The sequence below is a fragment of the Apium graveolens genome, chromosome 1 (assembly GCF_009905375.1).
Source record: "Apium graveolens cultivar Ventura chromosome 1, ASM990537v1, whole genome shotgun sequence".
NCBI classification, from domain to species: Eukaryota; Viridiplantae; Streptophyta; class Magnoliopsida; order Apiales; family Apiaceae; genus Apium; species Apium graveolens.
The window spans coordinates 90,136,410-90,159,798 of NC_133647.1; the positions used below are offsets into that span (position 1 = coordinate 90,136,410).

The 23,389-nt window shown below is 32.8% G+C and overlaps 1 protein-coding gene across 4 annotated transcripts; it reads right to left on the minus strand.

Moving 5' to 3' along the window:
* Positions 1-321: 321 nt before the first annotated feature.
* LOC141665019 (protein SUPPRESSOR OF QUENCHING 1, chloroplastic) lies at positions 322-22,875 on the minus strand. 4 transcript variants are annotated; one of them, XM_074470979.1, is made up of 28 exons: positions 22,467-22,874; positions 21,841-21,941; positions 21,700-21,756; positions 21,509-21,603; positions 20,797-20,896; positions 20,485-20,543; positions 20,160-20,275; positions 19,703-19,829; positions 19,044-19,131; positions 18,797-18,875; positions 18,550-18,607; positions 17,368-17,443; positions 16,805-16,915; positions 15,586-15,681; positions 13,176-13,298; positions 11,858-12,055; positions 11,589-11,693; positions 11,385-11,449; positions 7,791-7,884; positions 7,456-7,613; positions 6,567-6,616; positions 6,343-6,464; positions 6,134-6,241; positions 4,259-4,351; positions 3,488-3,524; positions 2,584-2,831; positions 2,350-2,499; positions 322-880 (listed from the first exon to the last, which is right to left on the minus strand). In XM_074470979.1, the coding sequence occupies exons 1-28, from the start codon at positions 22,816-22,818 to the stop codon at positions 845-847; spliced, it is 3,102 nt and encodes a 1,033-aa protein (XP_074327080.1). In that variant the 5' UTR covers positions 22,819-22,874; the 3' UTR covers positions 322-844. The 4 variants fall into 4 exon arrangements, with proteins under 4 accessions (XP_074327080.1, XP_074327078.1, XP_074327085.1 ...); XM_074470977.1 differs by having other exon boundaries at positions 322-867; positions 22,467-22,873; XM_074470984.1 differs by lacking the exon at positions 322-880 and having other exon boundaries at positions 2,350-2,503.
* Between the last annotated feature and the right edge of the window lie 514 nt (positions 22,876-23,389).

Below are 23,389 nucleotides of genomic sequence, written 5' to 3' on the forward strand. Positions count from 1 at the left end.
ACATCACACTCTTAATGCATCTTTAAGCGCCAATGATGAGGATTAAGATTAAGAAGCTTAAATTGATACCTACCAGCGATTTATTTCAGACTTGCTGATAAACCAAAGGTAGAAAACTTCGCAATGGAACATCTTTTTCTTTATTTTATTTTATTTTTATTTATCTTGATCTAATATGTACACAGATGACAAAAAGAATAGAGTTATAGAAATCATGCGTAGAAATAGACAATTTAAATATATATCAATGTAATTCATAAGATTAATTAAAGTTAACATATGATATAAGTAGAAGAGAAAAGCTAATAGTGCAAGGTAATAATCTCATTAAACATATATACCTCAAGGTTTTATAAAAATTGGTTATTAAATATAATTCGGATCTCGTATACAACAGAGCTCAGGTATGCGAACGCTCAATTTTGAGCAATGCATGCCACCCATGATGTTCTTGGTGTATATGCACCACAACAGTATTGGCCATGTTCTACAAGCAAAAGCAAGCTAGCTCTGGCAAAGATAACAAATATACAAGGAACAGAATTTATATAGAACTAAACAAAATTTTATGCACATAATCATCAACATTTCTCCTTGTAATCTTTTACTGGAGAGGATGACTGGATGCAAGTTGGTTCAAGTTATTTACATATGGAAAATGAAGAGAAAGACTAGCATTTTCTTTACATGCTTCAAGTCAGCATCTCATGGAACCGGAAGCTGCAAGCTATCCGAGGAAGTTTTGGGTTTCACAACATACGAAAGTCTTACCTCCGTGGGCGTAGAGTTTGATATAACCTCTTGGAAAGGCACTTCAAAAGTCAAAGACTGGTATAAACATACCTCATCTTCCTTGCAGTAGTATACCTATCGAAACAGACTAAAATATTTATAATGGTTATGGACTAACTGGTATATATGTTTTTATTAAAAGCATACTACACATAAAACCTAAGGTAGGATTTGAGATGACAATAGGATGTGCATCGCCAACTGCAAATATATTTTCTTCTAAAGACTCAGCTTTACATCTGCAATAACTGATACATGCTAGAATAACTTATCTTTTGACATACAGATTTCCCTCCTAAACAATGTTGTCAGAATCTGTTATTCATATAAGCCTTTTTTAAGTAAATGATATACCTTAAGGACGCCAAACCGGAAATTGGTCATTGACTGAAAGGCGATGTCTGTTGGTCAATATATAATGACTTTAGTACGGAGAATGTTTGGTATTTACGTGGAATATAATTCATAGTAATAGTATACATGAAATGAACTGAAAACTAATAAACTTTAGTTCATGGGGTAGCTCGAGAATTTAATCTAGTATAAAAGAAAAGATGATACAACACTCTGGCCATCTGGGTTGGACCTTGAGAAACATAGCCTAGGGGGATAGCACATAAACTAAAGGAAAGACCTTGTTCACAGTGCACAAATGTCCTTCAAAAGTAAGGTGGGGAAATGAAGGGCTTTTAAATTTGAAAGCAGGATACATTTGGAGAATAAAGGAGAAATTAACAAAGGCTTGTAATCTGAATTGACAATTGTTATTATATATGTTTATGAACACAGCAATAGCACTACTTGATATAAGAAAATAATTCAGTTTTATTCGATTTATACATATGTATGCATTTTACCTGATTTATATATTTATATATATTCTTGTCTGATCCTGCCACGTACACACTTATCTACCAGTATGCTGTATTTACACATTTGGCTTTTCAACATAACGAAATTCGTATCAAAATATTCGTTCGGTATTTATTTGTTATAATTTTGTGTATAGAAAGTGAAGAGGCATAGTTAACTTCTTTCATTAAGCGATAAGTTAGCAGTAAAAAAAGATATGCATAATGGAAGGGCAGATGTAGCTGTTTTGTTTTAGCAACAAGAACCCTGGGAAACCACTAAGAAACTTCATCCCCGTTGCTGTTTACTTTGTTCTGTGTCAGTAACAAGGGGCCAGGAATATTAGTCCAGTACTTAGAGGATTTGGTGCCTCGTCTTATTTGACTTTTAGCTTGGCCTGTTGGCTCATTTAAGAAAATAACAAAATTTTGTTCAGTCGACAGGAGAACGAATAACAATATATATAAATTCAAGTGGGCAACAGAACTTGATCAAGTAGCGAAACAGACTGATGAGTGATGGCTAGTTGAATTTTATGGACACACTTTAACTAATTCATGAAAGTCCAACTGAGTTTCACAATTTTCTCACACAAATTCAGTAAAAATTAAGCTCTTCTCCGCTGAGACTTAGGAATTTATTTGTACACTTACTGTATAAAATTGAAAGGAAGAAACAGATATTTAACACAACCAAGATGCGTACCTTGCAGTTAATTTTTCCAATGAAAGCGGAAGAAGAAGATCTATTATAATGCAGCAATGCGGTTCCTTCTGAACTGAGATTCCCTTCTGAGGGATCAATAGTCGCTGCATCTTCTGGCTCAATATCCACAGTGTACTTACTGCGTGCTTCCTGCCTTACGAGTTAAATTAGTCTTTTGAAAGTAGAAGTTAATAATAAAAAAATATCAGTGCTTGACTGAGAGAGTGAGAGAACCTTTGAAAAATGATAACCTTCAGGTACTGATATTTTAAGAGACAAAATACCCTCGGATGATGATACACCATCTACTTTGACAGTCTCTGTACTCACACCGGATCGCCTTCTAAGGCGCTTCAGTGACCTAGATACTATTCTAGGAGGTTGAACTCCTTTCAATTCTAGAGTGGATATTTTAGCCTCTTGTTTATTGAGGTCCAGATATCTAATCAAACTGTTGTTTGTGTCAGCTATGTACAGTCTTCCTGAATGACATCAATGAATTGTGCAGAGAGTTAATTTCATGTCGCTTTTAGTGCAAAAATCTAAAAAACTAATTTGTCAAGTACAATCACAACACTGGTACATTGGCAGTTAAAGTTCTGTCCAACTTTAATGCTTATTCTAAAAAGTGATTAAATATAAACTATCCCTATACATTGAATGTGTTTGTCACTTGGAGATATATCTATAATCATGTTGGGGTGAAAAAAATGGTGGGCAGAATACAGTTTAAGAAACTAAAAGAGAAGAACAAGGGAAAGCTGTATATTATTGATAAAACGAAAAAAATAATACAAGGTATATATGAAATGTTTTCAAAAACATCTATTAAGCACTGCTAGGAAAGCATATAAAGATTATATGTTCTAAATGACAAAAATACTCAAATTGCTAAAGTCTTTAAGAGCCGCAAATCCTTTTGATTTTACTTCCCGTTTTAGATTTGCCCAAAATATTTTGGAAACATATTGAGCCATATAATAGTCTGAACTCTTAAGGAGACGTCCTTTACAAGAATATCTTGGGATAAAATAAGCTTTCAATTTGTTTAGAAAAACAAGGCCTTTTGCATAATGCATTCTAACGATAAAACATCAGCTAAATAAAAAAATCTGAAAACTAATAAATAGGTTTTTACCGTTTGCAGCTTCTACGATTCCTGATGGCTCTGAAAGCTGCACAGATAACTTGAGTATGAGATAGCATCTTAATTAAGCATACCAAGAGACTTAAATATATTACATATACTTGATACTAAGTTCAATATAGAGTAGGTCTATCATCATCGTGTTCGAATGATACTATATTAGACTTTTGACCTTACAAAGAAATCAAATAATATTTTATGCATGTAATTCTATGCCCGCTTCCTGGCAACTAATATTTCAATTTTCAAATATGTACTCTTTATTCAATTTGAAGATCTTAATTCGATTCCTGAGAATTGTAAAAATTGAAATAATATCTAGTTTTTATAAATCAAAGACAAAAAACCTTTTATCTCACTATTGTACTATATATGGTTTACTCTAAATTTATACTTATATTTTATATTGTTTAATGTGTCTATCCGGACAAATTAATTTTTTAATTTTTTATACATTAGAATTCTATTCCAATCTTAAAGAACTAAAAGATGAAATTATATTTCTATGGAAAGTGTTACAACGTGAGCACGTGACTGATATAATACAATTTTTGTTTAGATATACAAGTATGTAAACATTAAAGTATGTTCATGTTTAACTAATTATCTATTCATTTCAATTTGCAATCATAAGTACTCTACATGACCAGGCTTAATATTAAAATTGATTTGTATCAGTAATACTCTAATAAATACCACATTTTATTTACAAATTCTGTATCAACCCATGCTTCGCATGGGCTACCTGATATGAGTTGTTACCTGAGCTTCTAATGCCGCTCCATCCTTAAAACCAGCATTGCCAACACCTGCTAATGTACTTACTCTTTTACTGTCTGGATCAAGCTTCTTGATCTAAAATTATGGAAATCCATTAGCATTTAACTGTCAATTTAACTATTAGCTATCACCATCAGTCATAATGCACTGTTATTACGAATCAGTAGATAATTATTGATAAATTAGGCGTGCAATTTGATAAAGGATCTGAAACCTTCACTAGCTAAAAGGTGTAACATATATACACATCCAAAACATAAGCACATGCACATGCACGCAATGCTTAGTAGTCATTTTTGATGCAATTATTTATCTCATGTTAAGGCTCATTGGAAGGTCCAAACATAAAGGTATGATTTGCATTACTAATGGTCACAAAAGAGAAAATCCTACATAAACAATGGTGTGTAGTACTGAAAGTATCATGATATGGGACTTTACAGCAGCACATATTCAATGTTATCCCCATCCCTGGTTCCACTTAATTTTGATATAGTACATATTGTGCTTTAAATTATAGGACATTAAGTGTTTAAGTGCTCTGGAGGCTAAAATCACCTAAAAACTTGTGTTTTTAAGAACTCATCCAACTTGTATTTTAACAAACTCATCTTGCAACCGCAGCATACTTTGCCATTCATATTTGGCATGCTAGTGATTTAAAAGTAATTCAGGTTAATTGAGACCAATGAATGTGAAACAAGCCTATTGCTTCAAAATTATTTACCAATGCTACATATATGTTTAGATTCTATATTTATATATATAGGGGTGGGTTTCGGAACATACCTTTTTGGTACAAACTTTAGAAACTTTTTGAACTACGATATTGAACCAAAGTTATATGTGTGTTGAACGGACGTTATATGAAAAAATTAATTATATGTTTTTAATAGAAAGGTGATGTTTTCAATTATTTTTAAAATGGACACACTTAATGAAACCAAGTAGTAACATGTAGAAAAAAGTTTGTAAGTTTCTATTATAGAAAAGTTTATAATCTATCCGCCCCTTGTATATATTCTTTGCCTCGAGATCATACATCTGAGCCTAGTTGAATCATAAAACCATGCACTTATGAAAAATCAAAGTAAACAAAGAAATTCATCACTGCTCTCTGCTGATTCCATGCAAAACACTACCATAAAGAATGAATAAACTTTTTAAAGTTCTTCATCATACCTCCAATATTTTGATATTATCCTTCTACTATCATACAATAGATCATGATTGATGGTTTCTCGAGTAGATATTTAAAAATAAGTAGTAACATGAATAATAGATCAATGCAGAACCTAAAGAATCTACTTCAAAGTGCCTAATACTATCACAATACTTTGTTACAAATCAAAAACATTAGTTCTTCACTTAGATAACTTTACAAGTTAAATATATATAAAGAAGGTTAGTAATTCCTGTAATACTGCATATATGGGCCTCCGAATAAGAAAAAAACAACATTTTATTTTGAAGGTATTGGCATGACTGGCGATTAAAAGGGGACTTGCCAGTAACTGTTGAATAAAGTGCATTACATATACCTATATTTCGACTGACATACCATTCGCAGACTACATCTCTGCAACTACAACCGGCAATATCGAGATTCAGATTTCGTCATTTTCAGCTAATTCCGGGAGGAAGTTTTCGACCACTTTATGTTTCAACAACTATATTTGTATTTATATATGCCTAGAAATATAATCATGGAAAAACTAATTGGATGAAAAACCTTAAAAATAGATGGTATGTTCGCAAGTGTAATGAAATTTGAGTTCGATATTGCAGATGGTAGTTTTGAAAGCATAGTATGCAACTTCACTCGTAACAGTTTACTCAGGTTATATCAGGAGCTACCTTGTGATTATAAGAGTCCGCAAAATAAATTTGACCATTTTTTCCACATACAACACCCAGTGGATGTTGAAGAAGCACTTCTGAGCCTGTCCCATCATGATCTCCAAACTGCCGAGTTCAAACAAGAAAAAGTTTCACAGTACATCAGACATAATTCCAATCAAAACTACATTAAAGATCCAAAGGATATCTTGAGTAGAAAGACAAACCCGAAATAGATTGTCTGAGAAAACTGGATCACCTCCAGCTAATAATTTTGACCCTCCTGTTTTCAGATCAACTGATCGAATGGAGCTACTCTCACTATCAGCAATATATGCCACCTTCAAATCTGAAAAAGCACAAAAGAAGAGACCCGGTGTGTGGTTTAAGTCACTCAGAAATTCCAAACCATGCTAAAAGTAGGAAATAACTACTATCCTAAATATAGTACCTGGTGACAAAGAGATTCCAGAAGGTTGGGCAAACGATGTATTTAGAGAACTGTCCAATAGAAGAAAAAAATAAAATCAAATAATGAAGGGCATCATTTTTTTTTTGCTAAGTTGGGCTTCATTTTTTATGACATAGGATGATAACAACATACATTGTGTCATATTATTGAACCAGATAAACAGTAAGTAAACATTTAAAATAATCAAATATAGTTTTCATAAGCCTTCTATAGAGATGACAAAGATGAGTAAATATATAACCAAAGATATCTGTAGAAAGAATACAATAAACAGAAGAAACAAATCTGTAACAAGCTGTAACATCATCGGAATAATAGAGCTTCTACAATACGACAGGCTTTGACCAGAAGGACGACAGGAAAAAGCACCAATTGTTTTAAAATCACAAATTTACATTACACTCAAACTATGCAAAATATATTCCAAACGACACACCTGAAAAAAAGTTGGTAAATACCATGCATCTAAGGATTCTAATCTACGGAGATGTAATGACAGGATATAAAAGTGATGCTACTTGTCACTTTTATTTAAATTCTTTAATAAAACCTTACAAGGAGAGGTGATTTTTAGTCATGGAAAAGACTAAATGACCAACTTGTTATTCACTTTACCTCCTATATAGTATTTGAAGCTCTGGTGCATTTAAATTGCATTTGCATAGTTTTTATATGATTATTATCAACTGCATTCATGTAGGATGGATTAATATCATTATATATAGGCAAAAGACTATCTCAAAAAATAGATTTTGCACAACTATTCCATAAGAAAAATCATCTAATATCTATGTCTATAGGGAAACTGAGAAGTCATTAACAGATGCATCATTCTGCTCTACTATACTTTGCTCTTTTACAATAGTACCTTGAACCGTTCAAGTTTCTTTCAAAACCATCACCACTAAAAGCTCTCGTAACTCCATCCAACGTATTATGTTCCCATATCTGATGTTGTCCAGCCATTGCGATGTAAACAATTTCATTCTCAGGTTCAAAACAGACATCCCAGGGAGAGTTGAGAAGCTGTCAAATGAAAATACATTTTAAGTTCAGATAGTCATTCACCAACTAAGCTGCAGACAAAGACCACAAACCGAACTACACAAGAACTGTGGCATTCTTGTAACGCGTCAGTTTTCTTATCTTTTTAAAGAATTAAAAATGTTTGTGCAGAAATCGGAAAGATATGTCATATCATACTTGGGAGTTCCCCTTTTGTCCACCTTTGTAGTCAGAACCCTTGATCCCATTTCCAGCCAAAGTTTGCACCATCTCATCAACAAAGTTGATAACCCTACAATGGTAAAATGCTAAATTAAATATAATTTATGTCACTAAAATTTCCATTCACAATTCTTCTTATTTTTATTTTTTATTTTAATAAAGTAATTTTTTATCATTCTTTCAATAGTGGTTTTACTTTAATTTGATCAATAAAATTATTATATTGTAATTCATATTAATTAATTTACAGAAAGATATATGTTTATATAATTTATAATGATTAATATATATTTTTGGATTATAATATTAATAATATATCATTATTATAACATGATTTTATTATAAGTAATAATTTATAATTCCAATGCAATATTTATTCATTTATCTTATAGGATCTTAGTTTGGCTTTATAAAATTACTTATTCATAATATAATTTTTTAATCCGGTTAAATATTATTGTTTTTATTAATAGCTATTATAGTTCTAAATAGTTTTACAAAAAGTACTGTAAAATAGAATATAATATGGCTGATGATATTGGAACTATTAATAGTAATGTAATTTTGTTATGTTACTTATATAATCCCAACCTCGAATTTTGGTATTAGTTTAAATAGTAAAATATAAAATATATTTCTAGTAATATCGGTGTAACAGTTCTCATTTATTTACTTTATAGATCTAATAGTTATTGTTCCTACCATAAACATGTTAACCAAACTATCAACTAATATAGTTCAGTTATTAATGGCATTTCAACCTTAATGCTTGAACCATACAACTTCGCATTTTTAGAACTTAAAGTAAAAAAAATATATATTATATCATTAGTGATAGTCAAACCTAAATTTTATACAGTATAACTGATGCAAATGATGAGATTTGAACCCTACATTATTGTGCCTGGGATACTAGAAATATTACAATTATACATTAGCTTTAAATTATACTTATGTTCGTTTATGATAATATACTATTATTTGATTTTACTAATATGGTATACATATGTTGTTTTATCCATATCAATATAATTATATTTAGATTATTTTTCACAATTCCCATTAATATAAACTTTTAGATTACAAATGCATTTCATATTTTTATCGTTTTTATAGACCTATGGACTACGGAGTTTCAGCAGTGTTTTAAACAAAGGATTCTTGTACAGAGCCCAGATGAGTAAACACTTAAACTTATTGTTCAGTTTTTTAAAAATCATGAATATCTTTGTAGTTGCCAAGGATTAAACCTAGAATTTTCTAAAACACTACAATTATTAATATTTAATCTAAAGGTGCATATCAATTTAAATATTCAATGATCTTGATCATTTTCATTGTAGTACATGACATGACAGACTAACAGACCAAATTTAAGATAAGTTCTTGGTTCAGCTTATTATATATAGGAAATAATAGAAAAAGTGAATCCATGTAAGAACCTAAGAAGCAAGGACACGGCTGCGAAAATACGGGTGCGTAGTGCGGGAATACATCGATTCGACAAATAAAATAATATCGAGAATCGGGTGCAGGGGATACATCACATATATTATTTTATAAATATCTATTTGATGTTCTGAATGATGAAATCCATTAACAAAACTATTAGTTTTATGCAAACTGAATCAAATACATGATATAAGAATCTAAAACACAAGAATTTAAATTAAAATCACTTATGTTTGTAGTACAAATATTATGAAAGATGAATTTTGAGTATCCGAGTATCCCCAAGAATCTGAGAGTATCCAGTACGGGGGTACGTGGGATACAAGAATTCGATGGGTGACGGAAGAATCCCTGCTTTCTAAGAACATATCCCTATAGCTCTATTTTGGAAATAGTTGGGGAGATTTTTGCAAAGAAAACAGCTATTGGAAGTGCTCATTGGTAGGCTTGGCTTGTAAACAAAATACTGGTTGGAGGAGTGAGGACGCCATATTTAGGATAAGTGCAAGAACAGGGTAACAATGATTTGACATATCAACCAAATTAGCTAAAATATGACATGGAAGCGGCCGTATCCTCTTTAATTCATTTCCCAGGTTTACCCCTTAATAGGTTTCTGCTACAAAATTAATTTTCTCATGTATAGACGACATTGATGTAATTAATTATAATTAAAAGTATCTATTATATCGATACATGGATAAGGAAGCCATGTAAGTACTGCATAATTAGTTTGTACCGAATTCAGATCACCTAGTATTACTCTAATCATATTATTCATAGGCAATCACCGGACCTCAGGATCAGCCAAAAGAACAAGAAATTTATTTGCTAGAAATCCACTTGAGCTGCAACAGTGGTCAGACAGTCCTTTGTTCAGTAAACATTTAGTACATACTAGAAAGGTACATACGGATGAATCAATAATTAGGTTCCTCAGACCTCTATGACTGGAATACGTTTAACACGGAAGTTTCTTTTTCTCTAATTTAACTCCCTGTTTATCATAAAGGATCTCGCCAACTTTAATATTAGAAGCTATTGGAGGAAGTTGTAGCTCTGTTACTATCTTGAGGCCCATACCAATGAATACACAGCTTGATATAAAAGATCGCTTCAGTAAATTGCAAAAGATTATTGACAGCTCGTCATAAAGTAGTACACAGGTGATGAGTGGTCCTTAGTTCTAGGTGCTGCTACACAATAGGATGCTGGACCCATTAGCTTTAGAAGCAAGTTTGGGTTCAAATATCATTATCTTTTGTAATTTGTACAAATGTCACAGTGGACTTGCACTGAATGCCACATGTAGCACATAATGCCCACATGTTTTGTGATTTTTCTTCAGAATACTGGGGTTTGATGGATGCTTACAAAGTAGCATGGTCTTGAGAGGTGTAATGTCAGTAGAAATGGAAAGGTGGTGTGACTATATTCCATGAATCATATGGTCGAAGTTGTGAAAAGAACAGATTAGACATTACCAAAAAAGGAAGTCGTTTTTTTGTATGTCAATACTTATCATATCATGTTTACATATTACGAGCATCAATATGTTCCTCTCCAAGTTCCTCTAGTCTCTCTGCCTGTAGATTCTCAACTGCAATCATGAACACTGCCTACGTGGTAAAACAAATTATCCCCTTGGTTTTCATTTTCAATTATTCTAAATTCCGCTAAAAATTCTGAATTATCACAAGTTATCTGTCGGCATGCTAACAAATAATTGAAGGTATAAACAGAAGCAAATTGTTAAGTCATGCAAGGTCAGTACTGCATTAATATGATCTATGCCAACTAGAAAAGTGTAAGCATGAGAAGTAGTCTTGTGCATAATGCTACCACTCGGATAAACCCTTAGCCATACATGCAATGCTGTTATACAGTATGGTTATTATTACCTCCGAAATTTGGGAACAACCAACATTTAGAGTCATTATTTTGAGTTTTTGTCATCATCTACATGCTAAGGGACCAAATCAGATTTACTTTTATTTCCATATTACATATTCAATGTTGAAGCATATGAACGAGAAAGTCTAACAAAAAATGAACTTTTAACAACAGAAAAGTTTGAAACAAAGAGATTTTCAAGTATGACAAAGTGCAGATTGATACCTTAAAGCATGGTTTTCAGTATCAGCAACATACAGGAGGTTTTTCTTGGGGTTGTACGCAAGGCCCTAAACAAACAAGAAAAATTAGGATTAGGAAATCTAATGAAACATTCACAACAAATAAAAGCAGATTTCTTGGAACTATGTACATTTGACAGGTTCATACAAATACAGAGATAGATATCTGATTTAAATGGACCATCACCTGTGGACGATTAAAGGCTGCCTCGTTGAAATTACCGTCACGAAAGCCCTCTTCTCCAGTGCTCCCAATTTGGACTAGAAAATTACCATCTAGGTCAGTTACCACCTAATTCAAATCAATTAATTTCTATTAGATATATTTGGAAGATAAAATTAATTTTTTATTTTCCTCGTTAATGTAAAATTGAAAATTATTTGGCACACACACACAAAACTTTAAAAGTCACTTCCCGTAAATCATAGGGGAGAGAGAGAGAGAGAGAGACTCACAACTCTGTTATGATTACTGTCTGAAATGAACAGCCGGCTGTTATATACATCAACTGCCAGTTTACCAGGAAACTTCAAAGGTGATGCCAACAAGCGAGGATCGTTATCCTTCTCTAAACTCAAAGGAATTGGTGTACTACTCAAGACATTCCTTCTGCCATAGAATAAAAGTGCAGCCTCCACTAAACTGTCGAGATCCTAAATGGTACCGCGAGATGAAAGAAGCAGAATCATCGTAAAAACAATTTACAGTCCGTATCAACATTCTAAAAGGAAAAAGTATTATAATATTATTCATTAACTATAACTAAGATGAATGTCATAGATCTTTAGGTGAAAATTTGCAATCATTAAAACAGTTGATCATATTTACTACTTAAAAATATTACTTGAGAAGTCATTTGAAGCATAATGAAGATCTGAAATGTTTTCGTTCATATGCCAACTACAAGATGGGATGCCTAAATATGTGTAGATTTATATAACTTTATATGGGACTCCTTGGTGATAGTTGTACAAGTATATCACCAAGCTATGCAACTTGACAATCTACCTAAATAAAAAAATTTGGCTACAAGCACGGCATGATACCATTTAAACCATAAATCTACCCTACAGTCGACGTTGAATCTCCAGGTTTCAGCCTACATCATCCAAAACTTTTTTGTCAGCAAAACTTAGAGGGGAGAGCATAATGACAATATAGGTTTCTCAATGAAAGGGTTCATGACCACTGGTTGCTGAAGGGTAAGAGAGGGGTGCAGGGTAGTTGATGACTAAATTAAATACATTTACATAGAAAATTTGAGCATGCTTGATTCAGACAAGATACTTCACACCAGCCACATTATTTTGATTATTTTATTTTATATCAAAAAATTATTTGTGTATGTACCGATTTTGTGTGAAGACAGGTGCTTATTCCCTCTATCCTACCTTTTCTCGTATCAGTCCTACATCAGCATTCCTTTGGCATGAAATGCAGTATAAGATTCATGTACTTTGACTTATTTCATGTCAATGCTCACTGAATGTTATAAAGACACTAAAATAATTATAACAATTATTTTGCATAAAATTTCAGTTAATCAAGAAAAATGTGGGGAAGTATGCTTTCAAATTCCAGCCAAATTAAAATATGTGCCTTCTGCTTATTCATTTAGACAATCGCAGAAAGTTTGATTATGAAGCACTAAAACCACAGGTGCTAAATAATTGAACAGTTATGTGACTTGCTTAATTAAATGCGCACAAGCAGTAGTTGCTATTCTAGCTGTTATGATAATAACTGGCATATTAAGGTAATGAGCATCAGTACCTTTCGACGACCTTCTCCTGATATTTGAGCAATGAGCTTACCATTTGGACTAACAATAGCAAAAGTGGGCCATGAACTTATGCCTAATTCTCTCCACAAGTACATATCTCCATCATTTACAACCTAAGATTATAAACAGTGGTAAAATTGAGTAGAGGAAAGTACAAATGTCCAAAAAAATTAGTTTATTATTAAAATCAGCCTCTCTTGAACCCAAAAACAGCACAGATTTATTTAAAATTTTCATGTCAGTAAGATTACTAATGATTACAAAAAACACGCATCTTTTGGATTATAATACGTTCACTACTAGGAACATTTCATTTCAATCCTTTTAAATTATTTTAGTTAACATCTAAAAGACACTGAATTGTCACCAGTACCACACTCCTCCACAGTAAATTTGTCCATTTTGTAGCTCCTCATCACCTGATAAGATCAGAAGTTATCTTAACATAATCCCTTTGGACAAAAAGCATCTTATGCCTTCTCGATTTAGGCATAATCTTGTGAGAGAACCAAATTAGCGACTAATCCAATCCTACACCCTATTAAGTTGTGAATGTATTTGGCTTTATATCGGGAACTCTTCAAGCTTTTGTTGTCTGCAATTTTTGAATTTGGCTACCTGTATTTTCAAAAATATTGTAATTTCTATTATTCGTCATTTTGAATAAAAGAACGGTTGGATATAGTTCATGATTAAAATACGGGCCCATCCAACACCATATAGTTTTGAGAGAGCCGGTAATTTAACATAATATCACAGCTTATTTTTGTCTGTGTGTTTTGTCTCATTGTCCACTTATACGAGTGAGGATAACACCATAGGTTTTAGTATAGCTGGAAACTGAAATGGTATCAAAGAAAAGGTTGGTTACCAAAATGGTAGCAGAGCGAAGATTGGAAGAGGTCTCGAGTTCAGCTCCCACACAACATTCAACGCACCCACAACATTTAATTAGCATCCAACTCATCCACAACATCCCAATCACCATCCACAACATCCAACTAACTACAAAATTCAACTAATTCAAAAAAATCCAAATCAACACTCAACTCACCCACAACTTTCTTGCTAAAATGAAGTCCCTAGGCATTGTCCGCTCACTATTTGCCGAATAGGCCTTGAGTGATCATCCATCAAGTCTTACAATGCCTTTTCGAGGGAGCTTTAGCATCATTAATTTTTAGCAGCGAAACTCGTTGAAAAGCATCTCAGTGATCTCACGCCACTTCAAAAGAATCTTGGGGATCTCCAACATGACTTCCCCAAATTTCATTTTATAAAGAACAATTTAAGTGTTGCATGACTTCATCAAATTTCATTTTTTATTTTTAAACGTCAGTTTAACAGTTTTAGATTAGTACTTTCATGCTCACTCCGCTCTAATGTGAAACGTGATACATAACCTTAAAGCTACCGTCCAAAAAGTGAATGTTGAGATTGCCATGATGGAAGATTTGAAGGCTAGCATGAGGAGATAAAGGAAGCTTCTCAATAAGTTTACGTCAAGGACTATAGTACATCATGAGAAAACACATCCGAAATGATATTGTGTGACTCTATCGTAGATCGGTTGGAGCCTATCCAAGAGAGACGTGGCCATGACTAGGAACTCCGGTTGATTTGGATGTTGTAGGTGATTTGAAACTCGTACGTGAGTTGGATGGCGGGAGTGAGTAGTAGGATAGTTGTTACGGGTAATTTGAATGTTGGTGGTCAGTTGGATAATGATTTGAATATTGTCGATTAGTGAAGAGTTAAATATTTAACATGGTATTGGAGCTCGACATAATCTCGGGTTAAAATCCATTGGTGTTATTGCTCGATTTAGGTTTTGGGTTCAAGTCCCCGCTCCGTCAATTATTTAAATTTACATGTTTAGTTTATATGTTTCATGCTATACAATTGTTTACTTATAAGAGTGAAGTGGAGTGTTGCATATAGTATATCATCCAATTAAACCTCCATGCTAAAAGCCTTGAGAGAGCTATATCCTCTGATACCCCAAATATTCAAAATATTTTAAAAAATGGGACTAGTCAACAAAAACTATACATCTATATATATCATAATAATATTCTACGTCTCATATACCAAAAAAGAGAAAAAAAATGCATTTCTACATGCATCAAGATAAGAAATAAATATAGCAACTTAACATGCAATCAGTACCGATTTAATGAAAATTTATTGTGATCAATGTAAAAGTAGAACACACTAAACCACAAGCATATGAGTGACACAAATAGCATCCTTAGATTATAGCTGTCAATCTTGTTAATCTTTATTCAGGGATTACGCAATTGCTTGAAATTCTTAGATAATAAAAGTTATATTACTTCAAAAATGATATTGATATTTAATGTTTTTAAGAAAAAATCGTCAATATGGTCTTTCACATACCGGGTGTGTGATTCCATAGCGTAATACTGCATTGCGAATAGCTTCTAGGTCTTTCTCATTGTCAAACTTTGCTGAGTGAACTCCAACAACAGTGAACTGCACAACAACAATTGTTATTAGACAAAGTCTCACAATGAGAACATCATAATATGCTTATGAATTGACTCATCTAAATTTATCACAACTGACTTTTGAGAAGACTAAAGTTCAATGTCCATAACAAAATTTAAAAAGCATAAGATTATAACATGTTTCGGGAGATGGAGGCAAGGACGGAGGCTCTTTATACCAATGGTGTGCTATTCTTCCACCCTCAATTTTGGGAAGGTAAGCATTACTTATTATGTAAGAATTGATAATTTTACTATGACAAATTTTACAATGAAAAGTGGTTATTTCATTCCAGGCTTCTTGTTTACGCCTAATTCTAGCTTTGTTTTAAAAAACTTATTATAGTTTTTTATGTCTTATTTAATTTTCAGACTGTTAAAAACTAAAGCAATTTACATTACCCGGTGTATAAATAATATTCTTATCAACTTTATGTCAAATATAGATACAAAATAACTAAATTCAAACCCAAAAAACTCCAACAATTTACATAGTGCTTACATATTGATTGTGCTCGGGTTTGAACTTAATATTCAGTTATATTTGTATCATATACTTTACACAAAATCCATTTCAAAATCAAGAAGGAAAGCTGAAAATGATTAGCGGCTTAAGTTGCAAGAACGCATGACATTTAATGCTCCATTCAAGTGATAGTTTATTGTTTAAACGTACATATGTGGACCTAAGACGAGTAGCTGACCAAATATCATAACTTAAAATTTAGTGCTCCAATTTGATTATTAAGATAAAAACCATTGTGTCATGCCTTATGTGGACCCAGGACCATGTTGGGGACTAGTATACTATAATTACACAAGTTTCATATATATCTAAATATTATGTTTAATATTACAGGTGTCCGCTATGGGGGGATCCCACCCTGGTTCAACCATTAATGAAGAAAGTGCAAGTTTAAATTCAATTGGTGATGTTGAGTGAAATGAAATAATATTGCAAGTAAAAGTAAGTTAGATATTCATGCATAAAATATCACACAAAATCTTTAAATCTTGATATAAAATAGTTTCAGATGCGCAGGAATAAAAAAATTATGCTTCAAGAATAATGAAAATAATTAGTTGACTAAAATTGAAAAGAATCTCACTGGCATATCCTTGTACTTCCTCTCTAAAAACTCTAGATCGGGCAAGACATGCATACAATTTATGCAACAGTATGTCCAAAAGTCCAGGAGAACCACCTTTCCTTTCAAATCCTGTTCCATATTCCAACTGTTAGAATAGACAATTGTCATTGTTATGGTCCACTTGACGCAGTGCTTACAAACTCTAGTTGTAGCAAATTATTTGCATCATTTATAAAGAATCAGATGCTATTTACATGAAAATGAAAATAATGTATTACTTTTTCTCCTAAAGCCCTAACTAGTTCATTATCTACTATTAAACCTTGCCCAAGAATAACTTCTACTTACACAAATAAACAACATGCTCAGATAAACTATCGGGAGAAAACAAACAAAGAAAATGAAAATAAGCAGACTATTGAGTAAAATATTTCTCATGCTAAACTCAAAAAGGTACTAGCGTATTGTAGCATGTTGATGAAAGGTGATATACATAGATGTGGATTACTTAGGTAAAGAGATTCAATCACTCTTAACAAGTGAACATTGCTTAAAAAAGGAAAAATTACATAATCATTTACCCGGCTTAGCTGAAGAGGAGCAGTATTTAACCAGTCAAGTTTTGGCGGAAACTCTGGTACAGTAGGTGCAGTTCCCCTTGTACAACGGAAGATGCAACAAGATCAGGTTAGAAGCAATCAGACACATATTAATTTTTACTGTTTCAGTATAGTAAAATATCAAAACTGTTTATGTTCACTTATGATATACACACACACAAGCATAAACACACATACAAAAAGTCGTATCGGGTACACAAAGCTCCTACAGGGTTTGAGAAAGGTCCCGATGTACGCAATCTCACTCATATTTTACACCAAGAAGCTCTTTAGGGATCGAACATATGACGTAGCGGCTAGCAAGTGGACATTTGACCATCCATCCAAAAACGAATTTAAGATAAATTCACTTGAAGTCAAATTTAAGCTCTTTAAGATACAATAAGATAAGCCTAAGATTTATTTCACATCTTGAGGACAAATTTATTTACGTTATCAAGTTACTATTGGAGTCAAACTCAATTCATCTGACACCATAATTTATGTAGGTCTCTTTATGTATATATTTTAACCTTTCCGGTCTTTTATGATCTAATGCATATACATTTTCTAAAAATTTATATGTTTTGATTTTAATTAAGATGCAATATTATGACAACATGAAGTATGTCGTGCCGAACAATCTGTTCTGAAATTAGAATCCCCAAGGACTTATCCTATTTTCAAAGATGTATTTCAAAGATTTAGATAAAAAAACAAATAATTAGCAAAAAAATATCAAAAATTCTATTTTTCTCCAAAAATATTGTGCCCTACTTGGTAAAGATAAACCAATGCAGGTAAAGATAAACCAATGCAGGTTTATTTGTAACTTTTGTTTGTGATATAAGCATAAAGAATTTTGTAATTATGATATTTTAGGAGGAACATCTTATTCTGAATTCTTTTTTAGTTTGGAGAAAGAATGACATGTACTACAAATATAAACCCAACAGTACCGCAGAAGTGGCTCAAAAGGAATGGTAAAATAATTAATTAATTTAATCATCAAAATTTGAAAAGTGAATTGCAATCAAAATAGATAAAAGAGCAACATAATTTATTTGACTCAGAACATGTAGGATTAATAACATGACCTTTAATTTCCATAGTCAACGTCAGGCCCTATATATTCACATAGAGAGGGAAGTAACTCTCGCTTACTTGCTCTCTAGATCAGAAATGTAGTTCACAAACTGCTGAATTCTCGGGCGAGATCCTTCTGTATATTTATAATCAATTTACAAAGATTAAAATCCAACAAACATGACACTTAACGACTTTAAAAGCATGGAATGTATATTATTCACCTACTAGAAGATGTACATTTATATAAATTAATACAGAAAACAAGACTGTCGAGGCATACTTTTCTAACCAGACAATTAAATGCCCATTTTTATAATCAGACCTTCGCTTTCTTTGAAAGGAGGACTACCAACTCCAAATAATAGATTCCATATAGCTTTCGGAGATGCATATTGCATTGACTGCAAAATGTAGAGCAACTTCCGGAGATCATACAGTAAAATAAATAAAACAAAAAGTATTATATTGTCCCCTCCGCATATTTATACTAGATTTCATCTTCAGAAAACAACCAGCTTACATAATAAATATCCTACTGTTCTCTGCTTCCTATATATTCCAACTTATACCTTCCAGTTTGAAATGGCAAAGACAAGACATGTCAACGATATGCCCAAACTACCATATCTCAAGATATCTCTTCGAGTACCCTGTAACCTGAAATTTATTTCACAAAATAAGATTTAACTTATCCTTGTATACATATATATATATATATATTTGGACCGCATTAAATATATCAATAAACTGTGTATACTATTATTTGTCATTAAATAAAAAGTATTAGATTATCATCTCTTCAAAACCAAAACGCTCTTTTTGGTTGGATGGAATTCAACGAAATTTTTCCTATCTTGTGTGTTATTTTGTTTATAATTTTCATTCCTTCCTCTATTATATTCCTAACAATTTAAAATAGAGCTCAAACCCTCCAATTATTTTCACAAACCTCATAATAAAAAAAATTGCAACCTCTCCTTTCTGTTTTTACTTTTCCCAGAAGAATCTTCTTTTGATATTGTTCACAATTTTTAAAATATGCCTCCTAAAAAAGCGGAGAAAAAGTTGTTGGGAGTGCGTAATATTTATATATAACGCTTTGAAGGGTGCACTTAAAATTTACCGGAAACTGACTAAAAAAAGTATGGAGCTCAAAAAAGGTAGAAAGAAAAATGTGTTAAACCTGAACTGTATGAGACCATCTATATATGTGTTTCTTAATGCTTACCCTCCTAAAGCCACACTATTTGCGGAATATTCATCCTGGGAAGAACTAGTCCCTCTTATATCATTTAGTAACTCTTGTGAGGTTTCTGTAGAAGAGTTGTTAGATCGAGGTTCCTTCACCTCTGGATCTGCAACAGTTTGTCATCATCAGCACCCATTTCTCCAAAAATAAGAGGCTAGAGTTAAATAAAAGTAAACCAGAAAAACATCACACGGAAAACAACATAACAGATATTCTCATCTCAAACTCAAGAAACCAAACCAGGGTTTACACATCAATTTACAGGTGCATGCAAATTTAACGAGTGGTAGATAAAAGGAAACAATCACATCCATAAATTGATGTTTACCAAACAAATAGATCACGTGCTTCTTCAAAAAACGCTATATTAATTAAACACCTATTGGTACTGTTCGTACATAAGGTATAGTTGGTACTAATTAAAAAAATTACATACAAGAGGAACCACATAGAATGTCAGTAAGTGAAATATTTCCTATATCCCTTCTGATAAGTGATGGATCAGCACTCCTAAGAATATCTTCGGATAAAGTTGTTGTCACAGCAATGCATCTGCAGTCGACCATATATTTCATGATAAGTACAAAAAGAGAAGTCTCCATATCCATGTTTCAAAAAATAGGCAAACAAAATCACATATAAGCTGAGGCTGCAGAACTTTACACATAAAGAACATAAGCTCAACTCAAACCATATGGAACCGACATCATATGCATATATATATACACCATAAAACAACAATTCAGGGTTGGCAGTCACACCTCATTTCTGCTGCGTTAGCAGCTTGCACTCCAGCCAAGGCATCTTCAATCACAAGACACTAGAAAGAAAAATACAATGTTATATTTGTCGCAGATATGAGATAATAGAGCTCAGATGAATATTATCCATGAATATGAAAGATTTAAAAATTATGAAGACATATAAAGGTATCACTATTATTTTATGTCCCAGAAAAATGTCAAATATGAAGATGGCTGAGAATCATTTTCCTTAATTTCCCCATCATTCGATCCAATCCAACCTAAACATACACAGCTAATAGTCAATTTACAAAATCTCTTAAAACACACCTCATTAGTCGGAACATCCAAAATCTTCGATGCAGCCAAAAAAATATCAGGAGCAGGCTTTAAATTTTCAAAAGCATCAGCTGAGACAATTGCATCAAACCTGGGAGCCGATTTCAAAGACATTAAATAAATAAAACTATTAGTATTTACATACAGAATGGAAGAAAAATGGGTAAGGAGGTATTCCGTACTTTACAGTATTCTTGTAAAACAATTAACATTAATATGTCAAAGTTTTATGGCTGATTTAGCAAACTAACAGGCAGTCCGGGAAATCAAAAAATGGTTTGAACATACAAAAAACTATATATATATATTAATTCCTGGACACGGTCAATAAGCTTAATTTTAAAACCATCACTAACCACCATCTCTAGATATAACCCATTAGCAAATGCTAAGCCTCGCATTTTTAAGCGAACATGAAGATCCGCAACATGTTTTTTGATAGTGATAAATATAATACAATTATATTTTACCTAAAGCACAAATATTCAGTTGGTTTTGGTCTAAGGCTTTTGTGCACTTTTTTCATGGCAGCACAATATACAAATGTGCACTCCTTGAGCTAAACTCTGCTTTCCAAATACTATTAGAAACCATGAAATTTTTTAGCACGAAACAGGGTATAAATCTCAGAGAAACATCAAAGTGTAGTTAGCATGAAAATAGCGTAGAAATTAAAGAGCGCTAAAACATTAGTTCAACTTACATAGATAATTTTAAACCAGAAGCTGCTAGATTTGCATCAACCTTTATGCGGTCAGCACTAGATGCAACGCCTACTTTCAATCCACTGCTTTTACACTGTTTTAAAAGAATCAATATATATATATATATAATCACAACATTTCTTGGCCAAATTAAAACAGCTTAAGCTGTTCAGAGAATCATCCTAGTTACCTGAGTAATTAGTTCCAAGGCACCAGGGAATCCTATTCCAGAATTCGGTATTGCATACTACATGAAGACATACAACGGTTTTATAGCATTCCCTTTGATGCATTAGAAACAGAATACAACACGACAAATGTTCTTCACCACCTTAGTAAGATAGATCTCAAAAAACCGCGTCTTTGCTTGCTCAGTATTAAAATCCTTGACACCCTTTAACGTAGCAACACCTCCCAGAAAGTTAGCTTCACCTAGTCGATAGAAAAATAATTAATCAATAATAGTAAATATAATTGATCATTGCACGACTATAATCTCCAATAAATGGAAACACGTCTAATTTATACCAACTGATCATTGCACGGTTCTAATTCATGCCAACTGACTATTGCAAGGTTCACGGTTGAACTTAGGAATGATCACTTTTTCTTTTGTTGCTCAAGCCTCTTTTTCTCTTCTTCTCTATATTAACAAATTACTTTATCCTAATTTGTAAAACCGTCTAAGTCTGAAACTGATAACATGTATGCTTTTCCTAAAACCTTGTTTCGCATCACTCTAACCACTAATTTGTTACCACTAATATGTTACATGTATACTACTCTTAGATTCGTGTCACAGCGGCTAGTAAAACCCTAGGAAGCGGAGAATTAACGAATGATCAAAGGAACGCAGTATTTATCATAATCGCAAACAAGTATCCTTCAATCAAAGTTATTAACCAATCGAGTTCTAATATATGGAGTTGAAGTATCAGTATCGTAATAAGTGAGTACCAGTGCCCATAAAAGGAATAAAATCCTCAACAGTAACCTTCACGCCCATTTCATCAAACAAATCAACTGCAGCTAATCTCGAAGCCTCTTCGCTATTACAAAGCACTCCATCCATATCAAACAACACCGCCGACACTTTTCCCCACTTGACATCCACCTCCTTACTCTTCTCCTCAATATTCACAGACGCTCGAACACTAATTCCACTCGCTCGTTTTCGAAAAATCGAAACAGAGGTTGTTGAGCGGCGGGAGAGTTGAGAAAGGGAGTGGGAGAGGAGAGATGGTGCGGAGGGAGAGGAGAGGCGAGATGATGAAGAGGGGAGAGAGAGAGGTGGGGGTGTGAGAGCCATTGTTTGGTTGGATCACGATTGTGTTTCAGTTTGAGTGTGGTTTTATAAATGGAAAGTGTGGTTGTGGCGGGGAGGGGTTTTTAACGGCACATTTTGGATTATGTTTGGTGGACCATCACGATATATCTCCGGGTTGTCAAATTAGTTGTCAATTTTGCAAAATAATTATATATATTAATATTTTATTTTTACTCAATTTTATTTATATCAACTTGCCAACATTCTACTCCAATAGTTAGCAATCTTTAATTGTTGTTTATGTGGTCCCTTAAATTAAATGGTAAACGACTCCTAAACTAAAAAAGATATTATTGATATAATTTTTTTGCATTTGTATATGTATTTTGACCATTTTAGGAAGTTGCCAAGTTTTGACAACCTTGGTAGGCAATCTCTTGGCAACCATACAACTCCAATAGGTTGGCAACCAAGGGTTTCATGTCATATAAGATTTGGCAACCCCTTAGCAACCTCTATTAGAGATGCTAAGAGGGGGCCAAGCTGAAAATTGTGCCAAAATTTACCCAATAAAGTGTAAAAATTCACAAATTTAAAAAGTTCAATCAATTTT